Here is a 21275-nt window from a genome sequence, read left to right on the forward strand (position 1 = left end):
CCACAGACAACTCTACTGATGGAGAGACATCTGCCACAGAAACAACAAGTAATTTTTTAGACCTACGACACAGAAAAGAAAAGAAATTCAAAACAAGGACTTTCTGGAACACGACTTATAAAATAAAAAAACAACACAGAGACTTATAATCTTCCATCAGAACATAGAAAGAGTAAGCAATAAAATCGAAAGACTAGATAGCCCAGTCAATCTAGGTAAAAAATCATGCAAACCCGGAAATGCGAGGTATAAAGCTGAATTTTGGCACAGATGTTCTTTATGATATCCTTGACCATATACTAAAAGTCCCCTACCGTCCCCTGTGTGCTTCTTCCGGTATAACGAAAATAGGGGGGAGGGGGGGCGAATATTACTTAAACGCTTACTGCTTTAGAACGGTAAGATATACAGAAATATAAAAAACTGATTTAGATTCAGTAAAATGTGGCCATTAATAAAGGTCATGTGATAAAACGTGATAACTGTAACTGTTAAGCATTAATAATTAATTTATTTATTGTTTTACTTTTTTTTTAGCTAGAATTGTGTTATAATGCTATATTCTAGTGTTATTTCTTGATGTAACAAAGTTGTAAAAGCTCTATTACATGTTAATAAAGTATACACAACTTATAGACAATCGTGAGTGTTTACTTAATAGCAAAGCCGGACGCCCGCCGCGCCGCGCCGGCACGGTGCGATGACAGCGGTCGCGGTGCGGCAGAGGCACAGTCATCGCTGACAGGATTCAACGTGAACGGCGTGTCGCGCATGCGTTCTTGAACATGTTTACAACTGCACTGTAGTTGAGGCGGAGTGCCCGTTCTGTTTACACCCAGTGCGTGCGTTTTGTTAATATTTCACGTTTTGTGCGTGCGTGTCTTTTGAAGTGATGTTAGTGTACTTTCAGATTGGTTGTATTTTTTGCATTAAATATGGAAATAGATTGTTTTTTGTGTGCCCATGGCTTTGGTGCTGGTTGTGATTCTAAAAACACACTGAACATTGTTAGCGTAACTGAGAAAGGTGTAGAAGGACTAAAAAGTGCAAGTGAAAAACGCGGAGATGGCTTACATGACAAGTTTAGTACAGTTACAGACCTGAAAGTTCATGATGTTTGCCGAAAGAATTATACCAGACCTACAAGCATTAAGAATTATATATCTAAAAATGTTGGAAGTGAAGTTTCAAGTGAACCGTCAACCTCGTATAGAACAAGATCTACAGAAGTAGAAGGTTTCGATATTAAAACTCATTGTTTATTCTGTGCTAAGCATATAGATTTCCAAGCAATAAAAAAGCGGGCTTTAAAGTATAGGAATTCAGCTCATCACGTTGAAACATTGACAGTGCAGACTAGAATTCTCAACATTGCTTGCATTCGTGGTGATGATTGGGGCAGAGAAGTAGACACACGTGTCCGTGCAGCCGGTGATCTAGTTGCTGCTGAAGCCATTTACCATGGAAACTGTTTAACTCAGTTTTTTAAGTTAAAAAAAAAATACGAAGTCCGAGGATAATGATTACAAACATGATGCCTTTTTAAAGTTGTGTAATAGGTTAAATGAAAACGACGAATGCCAGTACAGTTTAGGAGAACTTTCAGATATCATGGACACCTTTTTGGATGGAAAAGATGGATATACTACTAAACATCTAAAGAACAAACTTATTGACCATTATGGCTCCGATATAATTATTACTGACATACCTGGGCGCAGTACAATAATCAGCTTCCGAATGGCAACACATAGAATTTTACATGATATGTGGTATGAAGACAGAAAATCCAATCCAGAAGAAGAGCAACTGAGGATAATTTCTGCTGCTGCTGAAGTAATTAGATCAGACATTCGCGGCTGCGTTTACAATCTTGGTCAGTATTCTACATTGCACCCTGATTGCGTGGATTCACAAACTCTAATGTCTTTAATACCTAAGTCCCTTCAAGTATTTCTTAATACTGTAGTTAAGCATAAGGGCACCAATGAAGAAAATACTGAACTAAAAAAAGCTGCGATAGGCCATGCTATTATAAGTGCATGCAGGCCACGCTCTTTCTTATCACCACTTTTGATAGGTTTGAGCATGTATGTTCATAACTATTATGGTTCAAGGCTTTTGGTTGATATTTTGAATAGACTTGGTTTCGGAGCAAGCTATACTGAAGTACAGCGTTATGAGTATTCTCTTATGGTACAAAAAACGGTAGAAAGTTCCCAAAAAAGCTACATTCAGTTTGTATATGATAACGCGGATGTAAACATCCGAACACTAGATGGAAAAAATACCTTTCATGCAATGGGAGGTATTAAGTGTTCCACTCCTCAAAATACTACTAAGCCTAGCAACGTCACACGAGTCTTATCAGTTCCAACAGCTGCAGAAATAGCTAAAAAGGGCTCCATTCAGATTTCTTGGTATAAAAAACCTGCAACATCAGGTCTGAAAAGAAAAGTTATAAAAGAAATATGTTCTCCATCTGACCCCAAAAATGAAAATCTTAGTACATTCATCGATGTTTTATGGATGTTGGGCTCTTGGAAAAGTCTGTCTCCTAGGCCGTCTTGGAATGGTTATATGCAAGGAGCGTTTCTGGGATCTGGATGTGGAGTGAAAAGCAGCATAGAACCAGTTCCTTTTATCAACCTTGATCCAAGCAACTTGAGCACGATCTATACGGCACTACAATTTGCAGCTGAACAATGTAGAAAGAATGGTCAAAAAAGTTGTTTTGTGACATTTGACCAGCCTCTGTATGCAAAAGCTGTCGAAATCATTGCTTCAACTACAGACTCAACTCTTGACAATGTCATAATCAGATTAGGTTTCACCTTTTAATGTCATTTTTGGGAGCCGTAGGCTACATAATGAGTGGGAGCGGTCTTGAAGAGATTTGGATGGAAATTTATGCGAAATCTTCAATCCCACATATGATAACAGGGCATGCTTATGCTAGAGCTCTACGGGCTCACTTTTTGACACAGTTGGCGCTGGGAGTTATTCTGCTTGAGATGGTGGACAACGTACCAGAGGAGGACTTGCTTGTACTTAAAAAACTTCACACTGACTTCCTCACAAATGAGACTAAAATTGATGATGTTAGTGCTTCAAAATCACTGCAAAGACTAGAAACAGCGTTAAACCAAACATGTGATGCAGAAGAAACTCGTAGTCGCACAGGAAAGTTGTGGGTGCTATATTTTAGATTAGTTGCGCTAATGCGCCTTTACATAAGATCGGAACGTACTGGTGACTTCACGCTTCATATATCTTGCATCAAAGCAATGCTTCCGTACTTCCATTCCTCAGGTCACCTCCAGTATGCAAAATATGCACACCACTATGTCCAGGAAATGGAAGATTTACCACAGGTTCTAAGTAAAGACGAGCTCGAGAGATTCATTTCTTTAGGTTTCTTTACAGTTCATAGGACAGAAAGGTTCTGGGGTGGAAACTGGACAGATATGGTGATTGAGCAGGAGCTCATGCGTTCTTTGAAAGTGTCAGGTGGACTTATCCATGGAAGAGGCGTCACTGACAGTAACTTAGCGAGATTTGTCCTAGCGCGTCCAGCCTGTTCTGTTGTCACGAGTGCGTTTGAAAAATTGTGTCACATAAACTCTGGAACTACAGAACAACATGTTGAGCTACGCGATGCTCGGCAATCAAGAGATGATAAAGATTTGGACAAACTACTTTGTTGGCTAAAGTCACATTCGCCTTTCAGTGTTGACATAAATGGAGGTTTAATTTCTTTGTCGACTGGAACAGTTGCTGATGCTAAAATAAACCCGGAGACCGCCACAGAAACAGGTCTTGCAATGACTCAAATGACTGGCCAAACGTTTGGTGATGTAAAACTTAAAAGAAAAAGTAAAGTTACTCCTCTTGCTGCTATTTATGCCACTATCAAAGTAAGAGGTCATGATGTTATAGAAGTGAATCCGAATCAACTGTTTCTTAGAATATCGTGTATTTTAAAATCTCCATCTGACTATGAAGATTACATGGCCTTTGAATTGGCTCCGAGGCCACCTTCTCTCTTTAACGGAGCAGCGATGAGAAAAACAGCTAAGTCAGCACTTTGTGATGTTATAGAAATGAGCACACCTACCCTTCATAGTTGGCCTCAAGACTGTGTTTATGTATTGGACGGAGGACATTTGCTTTATCATGCTGTTTGGCCTAAGCCTGCCACATATGAACAAATTATTTCAGGATATGTTGAATTTATTCGCATCCATTACGGTTCAAGTGTAACCGTAGTTTTTGATGGCTATGAGGGACCAGCGACCACAAAGAACCAAGAGCAAGATAGAAGAGCATGTCGAATTCAATCAAGAACAATACATTTCGACTTAAACATGACAGCATCAGTGACTCAGGCTGAATTTCTTGGTAACGCTGCAAATAAAAGCCGACTTATAAGTGAACTGAAATCACATTTTGATCGAGCTGGCTTTTCAGTTGTACAAGCTGTAGCAGATGCTGACTTTTTGATTGCTTCCACAGCTCTTCAGCAGTGTTCTAAAGGTATGAAAACAGCTGTGGTTGGTACAGACACTGATCTTCTAGCACTTCTTGTGCATGGAGTTAAAAGTTCTGATACATTATTCTTCATCAAACCAGAAGGCAGTAAAGGTTCCTACAAAGTTTACCCAGTAGCTGAAATTAGTAGTAACTTAGGCAATATGAAAGACTGTATACTGTTTGCACACGCATTTTCTGGATGCGATACAACATCCGCCACGTTTAGAAAAGGGAAGAAAGTGCCATGGAAAGTGTTGGAAAAAAGTGCGGAACTTCAAAAAATGTCAAACATTTTCAAAGATCCAACTGCTGAGCCTGACATGTTAACATCATGTGGAGAACAATACTTTCTTGCGATATACGGAGATACAAAGTGCAAAACATTAAATGAACTAAGGTACTTTATGTTCAATAAACTGATAGCTAGACAGAAGATTACTTCAAGCTTTGATTTGTCTGTTTTACCACCCACTTCAGATGCCGCACGCTTACACACCTTGCGGGTTTACTATCAAGTGCAGAAATGGCTTGGGAAGGATCTGGATCCATGTTCATGGGGTTGGCTTGAAAAAGACGGTGTTCTTGTACCACAATCTATGACTTTGCCACCGGCACCTGATAAACTCTTGAATTTCATTACATGTGATTGCAAGAAAGAGTGTGCCCGATCGTGTGATTCCATAAGGTCAGGATTAGCTTGTTCGGCAATGTGTGCTCATTGTCAAGGCAGAGACTGCAACAACACACTGCAGACAATTGATTTAGAGGAAGAGGACGTTGATAGTAACTAAAGGTCAGTTTTAAACAAGATAGTGGATACAACACACTGTTCAATATAATTGCTTTTTGACATACGGTTGTACATTTTAAAATCATTAAAATAAATTAAAATTGGGTATCATATTGAATATAGTTAATATGATTTGTACAAATATTATTTTAAATTAATAATATTTTATGATTGTACTTAAAAATGTAATTGTTAAACCATTAAATTTTACTGTATTCTGTACATTATTTATTTAATACCATGCTAATGTTATACTTTTTAGACCATTGACCACGTTCATTCTACATACTTCAACTGGAGTTTATTCATATACCAGTTTATTTCCCAACTGAAATATACATTTAAGGAAAGAAAATAAAGTGTAGTGTTGACGGAAAACCATTGATAAAATAAAAATATAGGAGAAAAAAACTTCAGTATTAAAACCTTAACAATAAAGAGTAAATCAACATGTTTTTGTTGGTTAACAATTTTTCATGCACTAACTAAAACTGATTAAAAGAAAATCATCATAATATTTTGTAGCTTATATTTTTCTGAATTAAACACAGTTGTTATTTTTCCTCCATCTGCTTTTGTTCTCGAGTAATGTGCGTTTAAGTAAGCCGCGCCCCCCTCCCCCCTTTATTTCGTTAAAACGGGGGACGTACACGGGGGACGGGCGGGGACTTTTAGGATGTGATTTGGTATACCATAACGGACATCTGTGCAAAAAATTAGCTTTATACCTCGCATTTCCGGGTAAAAACCTAGATTGACTGGGCTATAGAACTCTTATTGTATACAAAACCAGCCGACATAGTGGTCCTAACTGAGCACGGACTAAAGCAACAAACCATCAGTCACTTAAGGCTCAGTAATTATAGCAGTGTGTGTGCATATGGTAGAAGAGAATATATCAAAGGGGGTGTTGCTATATATAAACACAATAAGCTAGCCAACAAAACTACCTCTCTTAATCTGGAAAAATACAGTGTAGAAATGGTATGTGAGGTCACTAGAATAACAATAAAAATAAGCAATAAAATAGACTTACATATACAGGGCTATTATAGACCACCAAATGCCAATATTGAAACAACACTCCAAGTTTTAGATGACACTATAACAGAAGTACATACAAACAACTCCTACATCATTGTCACAGGAGATATCAACATTGATAACCTTACCAATAACAGAGAACGAGCTTCAATAAATGGACTGTTGGACCTCACATGACCTTAGGAGATTTGCACTGCCACCAACGAGAGTCACAGCCACCTCTAACTCCTCTATTGACATTATCTGCGCTAACCTCCCTCCAGGTAAACTAAATGTAGAAGTCTTTTATTTACATATGGTCTTCCGATCATATGTTAGTTTACTTATTTAAACGCATATGTGACAGATACGGCCAAATACAAAATAATTGAATTGGAAAAAGTAAGCGCTCTGTGGTGTAATGGTAGCACATTCACCCGGCAAGTGAGAGATCCGGGTTCGACTCCCGGTGGAGCAAGTACTTTTTGTGATTCAATGTTTATTAAAATGTAGAAGTCTGTAACACTGGTATCTCAGATCATACCGGTCAATACTGTACAGCTGATCTTCCTAAAATATTTGACAAGTCAACATCTTCAACTATTAGGGATACAAGCTCAAGGAATCTAAACAACCTAAAACACTCTTAGCCACGGAAACTTGGGAAAATGTGACACAATCAAACGATACTGATGGCGCTTATGACAATTTCCTTATCACCTTTACTAGGGCCTTAGATGTTGCCTGTCCATTCAAAAACAAGAAACAACATCACTCTAAAAGGAATACATACCACAACGAAGAAGCCTTGAGCTTACGGAAAGAATTTATTAAAGCGCAGGACAATTTCAATCTCACAGGAAGAATAGAAGATAAGACTGAAGCAAACTGGAAGAAGAAAGCTTATGATCTAAAACTCAGAGAGCTTAGGAAGGAGGTCAATGCAGACTATATAAATCAAGCTAACAATAAAACCAAAGCAATCTGGGAAATTATAAATAGAGAAAGAGCAGCTAAAAACCAAACAACACCAGGCCTGACTCATTTAAAAATTGATAAAGTACAAGAAACAGGCCCAAATAAAATCGCTAACCATCTTAACACCTTCTTTGTTAATATTGCTGACAACACCCTAAAACAACAACAAATATCAAATGACAACATAGTATATAATCCACTGTACAACATAGAAACCATAATGACAGAGATAACCCCTACCACAGTAAAGAAGATTAAACAAACAATCCACTCACTAGCAAGTAAAACCTCCTCTGGGTTGGACGAAATGTCTTCCAAAATCATAAAATTTTGCGAGGCTGAACTCTTAAGACCAATACACCACATCACTAACCTATCCTTTATGCAAGGCAGATTCCCGAAAAACCTAAAACTGGCCAAAATATATCCTAAATATAAACAAGGAAATAAAGACGAAGCCAAAAACTACCGTCCCATCTCACTACTACCGACTCTGTCTCAAGAATCTTCATTGTCGGCCCACAATACCTGCATTGACAATGTCATCATATGGTTTATACATATACACAGTATAACACCAACATTAAAGAATAAAATAATACATACTACATACTTATGGTAAATTGTACAAGTCACAGAGCATAAAAACTAGAAGAATAAATTGTTTACATTACAAGAAAGCATTTTGTCTACTGTATAAAAAGCTTTTTGTTTTAACCATTTGAGCAAAGCATTTTTAAATTTTGTGCAAGAAACAACTTTGGCCGTTAAAGGTACCTTATTAAATAATTTTACACCAACATAAAAGTATGCGTGCTGGGTCTTAGTTAGCCCAGCGTATTCTAAGTCAATAAGGTCTCGATATCTGGTGGAATAATCATGACTAGAGTTTCTAAGACTAAGTGTTTCAAGGTTTTCTTTAACAAACATAAAACTGAAATATAAACATACAAGGTACAGTAAGAATATTATGTTCTTTAAAAAAAGGTTTACGTGAGTCACTAAAGGCTATATTTAAAATTGTGCGTAAAGCTCTCTTTTGGCATAGAAAAACCTCCTTAGCACCAGTTGAATTACCCCAGAGAAGAGTGCCATACAAAAGGTGTGAGTGGAAAAGTGCAAAGTACGCTTTTAATAACAAGGTGAAGCTAGTACAAGTTTTGAGTTTTTTTAACAGAAAAGTTACTCGGGATAAACGGGTACAAAGAATATCTGTGTGATTTTTCCAGGTAAGCTTAGTGTCCAGGTTGATTCCAAGTAGCTTAACAGAGTTATATACAGAGTTATTTCTTAAACTAAAAGTAATATGTTCAGTCTTATCTTTGTTAATTTTTAAGCCATTAGCGGAAAACCAGAGGTCAGACCTTTCCTTCATGTAGCCAATCATAGCCGAGTTAATTTCAGAGAGCAAGTTAGAGCACATCAAGGTAGTGTCGTCAGCGTAGAGTACACTTTTATTAGGCACAAATTTGGGAAGATCATTAATGAAGACCGTGAATAAGAAGGGATCCAGGACAGAGACCTGGGGGACCCCGCTTATAACCTGCTTAAGTATTTAGTATTTATATTAAACTAAAAATTATTAAAACTAAATAAGAAGTTTAAAAACATCCAGTTTATAAGACAAGTTAAAGGATACAATATTTCCCTAATTATTTCTTTAAGTATAAAATTAGATAGTCCAAATACATCTTCAGCCCTGGAGTTACTTAGCCTGATAACAGTATTTAAAATATCAACAGGATTTACAGTGTGCCATTTAAAAAGCAAAGCCTTTGGATTGTTTATACCGGATGACTCCAGCATGTTACTTGCACTAGCTAAATTTAGACTAACATTATCATTAGGCCTATTGACATAATTAAAAATATTGATAAAATAATTATTAAAATCACTGACAGATATGGGGGTTCGGTCTGGGAGCATTTCTTAGGGGTGCGCCTTGTTTCGTTATTAATCACAGTCCAAGCTGGTTTGCACATGTTTTTTTACCCCAATATAAATTCATCATTAGCATTATTTTTTGCTATGTCTATTTGGGCACGATAAAACTTTTTAATCCTTTTGTGGACCTCCAATAAATCAGGATTAAGTTTACACTTATCATGACTTACATCCAGTAGTAACTTGATTTTAGTTAAAAAAGGTGTGTACCAATGTTTGGACTTCAAGATCTTATTGCTAGGATTCTTATTTTTAACTTTTTTCAAAGGACAGCATTCATTAAAAGAGTGAGACACAATCTCCATAAAATTATTAAAGGTTACATCAAAGTTTTCAGCAGCTACAATTACTTTATTCCAAACAATATTACTTATAAACAATATCTAAAGTAATAGAAATAATAACTCTATCTAGACTCCTCACTCACCTGCAAGCCAATAATCTCCTGTCAAATAAACAGCATGGTTTCAGAAAAGGAAGATCTACATTAACTGTAATAATGGACCTTGTTGAATTTATTATAGACAACCTAGTAGAAGGCAGCACCATCACCAGTATCTTTCTAGACCTGAGTAAAGCCTTCGATTGTCTTGGCCATAACCTAATCCTAGCCAAACTACAATCTCTTGGCATTCAACAGTCAGCTCTGAAATGGTTTGAGAGTTACTTGAGTGAAATATACCAAGTTTTGGAGGTTACACAGAAAAGAAATGGAGACACCTGCACTGTCAGGTCTGGAAGGCTACCAGTGACTCGAGGTGTCCCCCAAGGACTCCGTCCTAGGGCCATTCCTATATATTTTATTCACAAATGACTTGCCAATTTTCTTGGAAAACTACACAAATTCTATTATGTATGCAGCCCATACTGTTCTGCTATCTGTCCAAAAGGATGTTGAACAGCTGGAAATAAACTCCTACATCTCATTTAATATGGCCCAACAATATTGCAGATACAATCAATGATCTAGTATTAAACAGCTCCAAGACTAAGCAAATCACTATAGGAACTAATAAAAACTATGTGTCCGAACACCCTAACCTCCAAGAAGCAGAAGTAATGAATTATTTAGGAATAACAATAAATAATAATTTAACTTGGACAAATCACATTGAAAATTTATGTCTAAAGCTAAATTCATCTCTATATGTCTTACAACGAACCCATGCAACTAGCAACCTTGAATCCACTAAAATAGCGTACTATGCTCTATTTGAAAGTCATCTTAGGTATGGAATAGCAGCATGGGGAAGCACAACAAAACTCAACCTTTCAAAAGTCCTCAAAATCCCCAAAAAAATCAATACGTTTAATGGGCAACCTAGGACCTAGAGAAATTTGTAGAGCTACATTTAAAGAATTGAAAATACTTACGGTAACATCCCTTTACATAATAGAAACAATATTGTATTGCCAAACAAGAGACCTTCCTTGAAATGGTGGCCTACCTCTTCACAGAACAGCCTTATTTGAGAAAAAATCTACCTATGCTGGGAAGAAACTCTAATGCTCTGCCAGAAGAAATCAAGAATAATCAAGATAATCTCAAGAAAATGAAGAACTGGCTACTGCAGAGAACCATCTATACAATAGAGGAATTCTACTCTTGGAGGCAAATCAATCAAGACCACTAATACTTTTTATAATAAGACTTGACTAACAACTATGAACATCTTATTTTCATTGACGATACTTGTAATCTTAAAGATTACCAATAAAGAATCTCTGATTTCTGAAAATAAGGAGTTAGCTCATATCAGTATGAAACTAAAATTGATGTATTTTATATAATTTTAAAAAGTTTAACTTGCAATTAAAATAAGATACGCAAATATAAATTAACAATATTCTAAAATAGTATTGGCAATGTAATAGAACTATTAAGTTATTTTAACAGTGACTGACTAGAGGTTGTAATTTTTATGATGGTGGCTCTTTTACAACGATCAACTTCTTATATCAAATTTTAAAAAGTGACTTCCACAACTAATATTTAATAGCTTAAAAAAGTTATTTTTAGCTGTAAAAATCATGGCATTAGTCTAAATCTAATTCTATTAATTTTTTCACTTATAGCACATAAAACAGATGATTCAGAATGTCATGAACAACATCTGCATGACTAAACTAATTTCTAGTTATGTGGATTTTGTGAAATGCAATCTCTGGTTTGTGAAGTGGGTGCCATAGTTTGGCTCTATTTTATGTATTGTTGTATCCTTGTGCAGAGAAGAGCTTGAGAAGCAGAGAGCGACAGCGCACTACCAGAAGCTTCATGCAGAAGGTAAAACAGAGGAAGCAAGGGCAGACCTTGCGCGACTGGCAATCATCAAACAACAACGAGCTGATGCTGCCAAGAGAAGGGAGGATGAGAAGAAAGGTGAGATGTTCACTCCATATGTCTAGTTAATATTGACTCTGGAACTGGCCATCAAATTTCTCTCAGTGGCAGATTGTTTTTCGTGTATGTAGCCGATTTTATCATCATACTAGCACTTACCTGTGGTTTTGTCCTCTTCATTGCATTGCATTGCATCTAACATGCCCTGTATTTGATTGAATAGTTTCAACGATTTGAGATTTTTTATAAAAGAGGGTCAGGATTCCTGGGCCTGGTAATTTCCCCTCAACCATCCAGCTTATTGTGCACCCTCTTCTAGGTTTAAGCTATGTCAAATTCCAGCCTTTTACAAAACCATGAGATCTTCTGAATGCTTGCCTGTTCCAACCCCATCAGTATGCGTGAGAAAACCTAGAAATCTTGAGCTTTTGCTCTGGAATGCCGGACATTCAAATTTGCATGCTCGGCTGTTTCATCAGCCTCGCCACATTTTCTGCACAGTGTTCTCCAAACCGGAATATCTATTCTGTTCAGGTGGCTTCGGAATATCCAATAACCTGTAATAAAACCAGTCACGGATCTCTGATCTACTCATTCTAAGGGCATCTGCTGCAATGTTCCTTGATGGTCCATTGAGCAACCGCTTTCCTTGTACGTTCCCCTCACAGGGTGGCCACCCGACAGGGAAAACTGGTAAAAGCCAGGAATTTAACAAACTGGGTATAAGCCGGCAATTTTCCTGAGAATTTGTAAAATTTCAAAAACAACTTTTCCGTCTCCCAAGAACTTACAAAACCAAGACATAATTTGACAGCTTATAAAATCAAGAACTGGTTAATCCCGAAACATTGTTTTTTACGCAACGTGGGTCGTGAAATTGTGAATGAAGATCAACATATGTTCGTGAGCATCCTCTGACGCCGGTTGATCTAAGGTTACCTTCAATAGTGTAGTGAGTATCTTGGTTAGTTCTACTTCTGTACCGTGTAAAGCCTGGTTTTTTCTTAAGTATTATTCAGTCTTCGAAGTGGGGTCTCCAGACGTAGTTGTCCAACTCTTATTCTTGAGTGAAAGTAGTATTTTTAAAAGACATTTGTTAGATAAATAGCACGGGCCTAAAATGTACAGTGTTATAAACAAGCGGAGAAGAAAGTAGTGGGTTAGTTGCAACAAGTAACGTTGAGAAGGGGATGTTTGAGTTGTGTTGCACAGCAATGATAAAATGAGCTGAGGGCTGAGCGGCAGGAGAAACATTTAATGTCCAGATTTGGCGACGGATAAGCGCCATAGTGTGGTACTGCCCTGCTGCTCACGTCTGCCATGACTAGTGTCGAGTGTTCCCTATAATATCAATAACACAAACATTCAACTTTAAGTCGCCGCTCGATCTTGCGCTCACAGCTTACCGTTTGTATTGCGGCCAAAGCCTCTATTGGTCTATGAACGATTGCTCCTCACACACGTTTCGATTGTCATCAAATTATATAGGTTAAAACAAAGAAAGTAATGTTATGTTTTGGTATCATGGTCACATCCAAATCTCGACTGAACTGCATTTACACCGGCAAAAAATTGTGCAAGTTTTGTGTCCGACTGTAAACATCGCTAGCTGAGCTCTCGTGAGCACTGCCGCAACCAGTGTTTGACAGTTGTTTGCAAGAACAGTGTTGTCTATTAAGATTTCAATTATAAACATTGCCGATACATCACTGCCGTGTGTGAATAGACTTCGTCTTGACTCCCGAAACAACCAGCGATACAACTGTACAACAAGTACAAGATTTTTATTGATCATTAGACATTACATGCAATAGATCACATCAGAATACTTATACTAACAGTTTATTGAATAGATCTATTCCAACGGCCTCATATGAAGTTTGAATTTTAGAAAGTCTTGTGAAAGGTTTGCTGATCAGGTTAGTGCCTCGGGTATTGTGAATAGTTACTTGCGACAGTTCTTGTGAGTAAAATTGCTTATCATGTTCACATTATGCTACAGTAGTTGTACAGATTCTCTCTCAACTTTACTTATCCTAGTACCTTTACCAGATACCTCATATCTGGTATTAGCCGAGCGTTAGCAAAGCGTCAATAGTAGATAGGGACAGAGTGAATTCACATACAAAACACCCTCCAAAAGAGCACTATGTGTATCTTTACCACCTGTAACATTAACCTTCCCCCTTGGAATTTCCTGGTATGACCATATAATCCCCTACTTAAATTAAACCCCCTGATCTACTTTAAAATCTGATAAACATTACTGACTTCGATAAGAACTCTTCAGGTAGCTTATTTTAAAATTGTTCTTAGCAGATATACCTATTCCTCTGATAAATATTGCTCTCTATTTATTTTAACTGCACAAACACAACACCCTTCAGTAAAGAACGACATGTTCTTACCCAAATGAATATTAATCCCCCCCTCCTTCCGGTGTTTCCCGGTGTATGCTACAGACTTGAAATTTGGCATAATTCTACCATAGCCCATGTGACTCCTAGAAAACACCTAGTAGTATCAAATTCTACATTGAAATTACTCTACAAAATCAACAAACACGTATGTGGCGGTCAGCCTGGAATTTAAAAATGCCCGCCACAGCAAACTTTTGCCTATGACTATAGAGAATGGTAGGTTGGCGGTCCGGTTACCCAAAGAGCTGACAAGCTTTCCTCTCCCCGTGCCATTCCTACAGAGTTCAGTTCCTGCAAAGTTCAGACATGGACGAGTCGAGAGAATTCTAGTGCCAACAGATGAACCCAGTGGTCTTCTTAACTTAATTATCTTAGATAAATATATTTATAAGACTATATTTTCTTGGGACTGGCATCAATTAAGATGAACTAAATTATTTTTATTTTGGGGAACTGGGGAGATGTGCAGGCGGCTATATAGAGTACTTATAACTAATCGGTGATAGGAGGTGTACCATACTATATTTTATAAATTGGTTTATTTAATTGGCATATTTTTTAATTCACAACCCACTGTAAATCACAAAATGCCACATAGGTGGAGCTGTATAACGTATGCACCTTAAAGTAAAATATATATATTTTTATAGCGAAAGAAGCACTACAACAGAAGAAGACGGAGCAGACACAGAAGGCACTTGGAAAGAAGACAACCTGATAACCAACTTAACCTCTAGAACTCTGCTCGAGTGAGATTTGGACTCGATTATTACAAAACAAGCTCATCATTCTCTGCAACTGAGCTCTACTTCTGATGTGTATTATAATATTTATAACTGATAAATTGTGATCTATTAACAACTATAGGCTACTAGCAATAGTTCGCTCCTAGAGTTTGAAAGATTATAGTTATTAATTAATTTTTATTGCGTGGAATATTTCTTTTGGTTTATTATAATTTTAAAGCCTAGCGTCTTTTAATTGGATTGTTGTAAAAAGTACTTTTTATTGTACAGATTATTTTTATTTCCCTCTAATTTGACATTAGTTTCTTGAATATTAACTTTAATTTATCTGTTACAATATACACACTTGTATTTTTAGTTCTATGTAGCGTTATAGTTGTTTGGAATTATTTTTGGAAAATTAAATAAATTTTTTGTATTTTTGATTTTATTATTGTAGTTAATTACAAATATTTTATTTGTTTTGGGTAAAAGAATGATTTTTTAAAATTCACAATGTCCGTATGTATCTAAGGAATTTTCTAGTGATTTGTATCTGTTACTTTTGTAATTTGTAGTTTCTTGATTAATTTGTAGTTTTAAAAGTTCTTAAAAAAAACAAGATTTTTTTCAGTTTGTAGAAATGGATTTGGAGGTGAGATAAACAATTGTTACCTTAAATAATTGTAATTTGTTGTAGTGTGTAAGTTCCATTTTTCATCTCATATTAATTTAGTTCTTTAATACATTTTTTTTGTGGTTTTAAATAAACTATCTGAAACTGTTTTTGAAAAATCTGTGAATATTCCACAGAAACACATACTAGTGTTTAGTCACACTCAACATTTTTTTGTGATAACATCTTTCATTGGGCTCAAAATCTACTTAACAAAATACAAATACCAGATGTACCACAAGTGTGTTGACTTAATGCACATCTTTAGGTTACCTAAACGAAGATAGTTTAAATTATTTAGGTGAAATATTAACAAAAGTACTTGCAGTTGAGAGGTGAAAGTCAACAATATTTTCCAACTTATGAAAAACATTGTCACAAATAAATATAATCATCTTATTTATCATCTGCAAATTTAATAGCCTTCCGAACAGAATATGTTTTGTTTAATAATGTTTGAAGTAAATAACAAAATAAAAAAAATAACTAAATAATCTTATCAAAATTTAGTTGTTTTCAGACAAACGCAATTCAGTGAATTAGTATGATTTAAATTCAACTATGACACAACAAAAATGGGATAAAAGACAGCTTGCATTTGTTTCGTATCACCACAGCTCACGTAAGCAGATAGCTGTTATGAAACAAGAAGTAAGCTAGTCACATATTAAATACAAGGAGAAACAAGTTGTATATTTAAAATCTATCCAAATTACTCGATCTGTCGTTGTCTTGTTAACATATTATGGTGTCCGAGCCAAGTGTTTTCCTTTCATCAGGAGTGGATGCGGGTTAGATACCATATTGGAAATCAAGGTATCTTGTTTCCGATTGATTAAAGGTTTATACTATTAATTTCAAACTATTAGCTAAAACAAATCTGTTATAATGAATATTTATTACTTTTCTTTCCATTTCTTGCTATTCGATATTAGTAACAAGATTTATGCACATGCCAAATCTATTTGCTAATAATTCTAGTTATAACCAGTTTGATGCTATGTGACAGGATGCTGGCATACCTGTACCTGTTCCAAAACTTCCTGCCCAGTTTTAAACATTTTGCAGTCTTACATAAAAATCCATATAAATTATTCTTATGATCATAAATATAGATCTAGAATTTGCTTTGTTTTTTTGTAAAGAACCTTAGTAACAGTGTTAAAGTGCTCGTCATTATAATTTAAACGAGTTTTTACCTGTTAGTTTTTTAATTAATTCGAATTCATATAGAAAATTTAATATACAACTCAATATTTCTTCCAAAATCATTGTTCACAATATATTTCTGATCCAATAAATAGAAACATAGTAATAACTTTATAATTGACATTTTTAGGCTGATAATGCAAATTCTTTAGTGTATAAATGCAATTGTGGAACTCACATAAATATAAAAGTTCATTTTTATAAAAGATAATTCAGTCTTAGTCATTTATAAACTAAAAATTACCTGCCAATGTCAAGCATAACACTAAAAGTGCCCAGTTTATTTTTAAATTACTGACATGTACGTATGAGTGTAGTACCTTCTTTTTGAATTTTATACATATGTGGATTTTTATATAAAAGAATTATCTTAATATGAAGTGTTCAATTCTAAACACAATGCTCACTTTAAATAATTGATGATGTGATGTGACTTACTATATTTTGTAATACTTTTTCAAATGTCCGTAATACTGAGTGCCAGCAGTAAGCATAAGTTGGTGATGTCCGGTTTTATAGGAGCTGCCAGTTTATGCATTGTTTTTCAGTGCTGGAAATGAACTGATTAATAAAATTTATATTTTATGGATTTGAATTTAAATTGTTATTGATATAATTTATATATTATTAACCTGTTGACGAGTGCGCATGGCATTTGCCGTGCCGCTATGATGGTCCATACTGAGTGCCTCATTGACCAGTGACAGACTTTTAGGGAGTAAAAGAAAAAATCTTTTAAATGTTAATAAACTTGTTTATTATACGAGGGCTGTTTTTTTTTTCAACTTCCGATGTGATATAAAAATAAAACTAGGGAGAGTAATTAAATAAATTTATTATCAAAAGTTAGGTACATTATTAGTTACTTTTCAACATAATCACCATTTAAATTGAGGCATTTTTCATACCTGGGTACAAGCTTCTTAATACCTTCTTCATAGAAGTTTGCCGCCAGTGATTTGAGATGAGTTTTCACGGCGTCTCGCAGCGCGTCGTCTGTTCGGAAGCTCTGCCCTCCTAGCATCTTCTTCAGTTCCGGGAAAAGGTGATAGTCACTCGGCACTAAGTCAGGACTATACGCCGGATGGTCAAAAACATCCCATTTAAAACCGTCAAGAAGACGCTTTGTCAAAGCAGCACTGTGAGGACGGGCATTGTCATGAATGAGCACTACTCCCGATATGAGCATTCTTCTCCTTTTGTTCTGGATAGCTCTCCGCAAACGTTGTAACGTACCGCAGTATCCTTCCGCATTGATTGTGGTACCTGGCTCTAAAAACTCAACAAGCAATACACCTCAAAACACGGTGGCCATAATCTTCTTGTTGTTGAAAGTTTTTTTGAATTTTTTGGGTTTGTTTGGAGAGTTTAAATGCATCCATTGTTGGGACTGCTGTTTCGTTTCTGGGGTGTCGTACAGAACCCATGTCCCATCTCCTGTCACGATTTTGATCAAAAAATCTTCGCCATCAGCTTCATAACGGTTTAGAAAAGACGTTGCTGACGCCATTCGCCGAGCTTTGTGGTCATCAGACAACATCTTCGGCACCCATCGCGCACAAAGTTTTTTGTAGCCTAACTTTTCAGTTACGATAGAGTATAGGGCTGACCTTGAAATCTCAGGAAACTGATTGGATAGCTCTGTAATCGTAAACCTTCAATTGCTTCTTACACTTTGGTCAACTCGATCAATGAGGTCTTCGTTTGTGACCGACTTTCGTCCTTGGCCCCCTTCATCATGAATGTCAACTCGTCCATCTTTAAATTTCCTACACCAATCACGCACTGCACTGTCACTCATAAAGCTTTCACCGTATACTCGTTCCATTCTACGGTGAATTTCTGCTGCAGATAATCCTTCAGCTTGCAAGAAACGAATGACACTTCTCAACTCACACTTGGCGGGAGATTCTATCATGGTAGCCATGTTTATGTGTCGCCAGATAAATTGGAAATGGCGTCGGCCGTCTGAAAATGAGTGAGGTTGTAGTGGGAGAGGTGCGCAGTCGAATGCCGCACATTGCTGGCCGATACCGCTCGCCCAGCCATCTAGCGGCACGATCGGAAGTTTAAAAAAAAAAACAGCCCTCGTAGTTTAAATGTATATAAAAATACATTGTAGTTTGTTAAAATCAATAATCTCGTTTTAAAACTTTGCTAGTGATACTATTCAAAACAAGGATATATACAAAGGGCGACCTCACATGTTGAACATTCATAGTTGGTTTCTTTTCTTCTTTGTCCAGTTTGAGTGGTGTGTTTGTACACATAGCACTGCCTGAGTAGTTTACGCTTCTTTGTGTCATTCTGGGGGAGTGGCCTTATAAAATGGCGACCTTGGGGGTGTAGCGGGTCTTGTGTCCCGCCTCCATAAAATAGTTTTAAAAGTTATCACCAGGTGCCATCACGATACAGGACTAGCAACACTGTACAGCGACACTATTAGGAACAAATGAAAAGTTCCAAAAATCTCTGCTAGACGTCACAGTAAGTCAGTGAGAACGAACTGACGGTCATTAGTCTGCAACAGAAAATGCCGTGCTTCCTCATATGGGACCAAATTGCAAATGCTGTGTGCACTCATTTTGGTATGTTTTGCGGCACTCGTCAACAGGTTAATGAATTTGTAATTGACACTGTGTGATTAGTGCTGGAACATTGGATCTCCTCTTTTGGTGAGATATGGAGAACACCACAACATAAGTAAACACCACGCAGTAGTAAATTTTGTTACAGACTAACAACTTTCTATTCTAGTTTGTTATTTTTCGCCTTTATTATCTCACCATATACTTGAGAAATATAAAACAGATAAGACAAAGTTGTGGCGACAACCACTATGGCCCGTAGTATATATTAATGTTAAAGTGCTGCTTCATACATTGACTAAGATTACCTAATTTTGTTATTTGTCCCACTTCTAACCTACAACTCAGATTTATGCTCCAAAACAGAGGAGGACGCAGTAATTGACAACTATCTAAATGATCATCTTGTTCCAAAATGAAACTCAAAAAATATAATAATTACCTAAATAATTGTGGTCTTGGGAATTAGGCTTTAATAAAGTCCACATCTGTTATAAAATTGATAATTTATATAGAATTTGTTTGTGATCATGCATTATTTTGTTCATGTGACAAATTAAAATTGTAAAATCTTGTGCTTTATTGAAAATACAAAATCTTTCAAACTCTCTATTTTCATTTAACCTTTCAGTGCTGATACATATCCAGCGGAACTATACCCACGATTAACAGTTGTATTAAAACCGTGAGTTACAATTTTTTTTACTATTCAGTGTATTGTTTCATAATAAAATAGTACACACAATGATTCTAAAAAACCTATAAGCTTATATTATTAAAATAATGTATGTGCTAATAAATATTAGCAAAATAATGTAAAATTGTAGCACCTATAGCTTTGACACTAAGCATATATTTTACATTTGACAGTCAAACCAGAATTAGGGTGGTTACCGTGTATTGCATTGAGGGCACTAATCAACAATAGCTCTGACTGCAACAATTATACAACGAGGTGAGAGCGCTCTAAGCTTGCACTCAGCTCTTCACACTCTTGAGATAACCATACCCTTCCCTTCTATGAATTAGAAATATAACAGTTGATTCAAATAATATCAATAAACATACTGGTACATCAATATTCCTTTCCTGGTAAATCTCATGTTCACTCTCTTCAAAGCATTAGGTAATTTCAGAAAGCCTTAGTATGTTAAGTAAAACTGAATACAAACCAAATTTCAAATTTTCTTAATAAAAAAATAAAATGCACTAGTTGAAACCATAAAAAGTATAATACGAGTTTTGCTTGAAATTACTCATTTTACCTGAATGGTGAACATAAAAATCAGTTTTCAAATTCAGACAAAGACATGAATACTTGTAAAAATTGACAAATTTAAATGTAAAAGCATGCTTAATGTTTCAAAAATGTTGGGTTAGTTTATTCAGGGAAACATGATATGGAATAATAATTTCTCACCTAGCACTTAATAAACTAGATGGATGGAGAAATAAAGTTACACATTTAAAAATCTAGCTATAGGAAATGTTGGTTTGTTCAGCTTAAATAACAATTTTTTGACATTGAACATAATGATAATAGTACTGAACATTAACAATTCTTTATTTTGATTAATAAAAAATGTATGCATTGTAATATTTTAATTGTTAGTTGTATTGCACCACTCAGAAAGTCAAATATTTTAATTACAGTACATGAGCAGTTGGTAGGTATTTGGAATCTATGTTTTTGTTTCAGATGAATTAAACATGTTTTGCAAATTTGATCCATATACTTTTGTTTCATCCATAAAGAAAACAAAACATTAATTTCTTTTAACTAATATTATAAAATTTGGTTGGTGGCTAAGATTAAAGTCCATGGGTGGTGGTAACTGTAATGAATGGAATAGTGTTATAATTATTGTTTTTTAAGACAACCTTCTAATATATCTGTCTACAAGGTGTGTTCAAAAAGTATCAGGCATTTTTAAGTTTCGTAGTTCTCAAATCCTTTCTGAAGCCCTCATCAACAAACACTACGAAAAAAACAACTTTCAGAGAAATGGTATTTGATTTATCCTTATGTAGGGAATAACATCTAATCT

General features: G+C 35.8%; 1 protein-coding gene across 1 annotated transcript in view; it reads left to right on the forward strand.

Moving 5' to 3' along the window:
* LOC124354443 (28 kDa heat- and acid-stable phosphoprotein-like) overlaps positions 1-15540 on the forward strand; it is a 36193-nt gene extending 20653 nt beyond the window's left edge. Inside the window, exons 5-6 of the mRNA XM_046804891.1 lie at positions 11497-11648; positions 14680-15540. Of these exons, the coding sequence (XP_046660847.1) occupies positions 11497-11648; positions 14680-14747 (220 nt within the window). The 3' untranslated portion in view covers positions 14748-15540. The remainder of the gene's footprint in view (positions 1-11496; positions 11649-14679) is intronic.
* Positions 15541-21275: the final 5735 nt, after the last annotated feature.

This window comes from Homalodisca vitripennis, chromosome 2 (assembly GCF_021130785.1).
Source record: "Homalodisca vitripennis isolate AUS2020 chromosome 2, UT_GWSS_2.1, whole genome shotgun sequence".
Lineage (NCBI taxonomy): Eukaryota > Metazoa > Arthropoda > Insecta > Hemiptera > Cicadellidae > Homalodisca > Homalodisca vitripennis.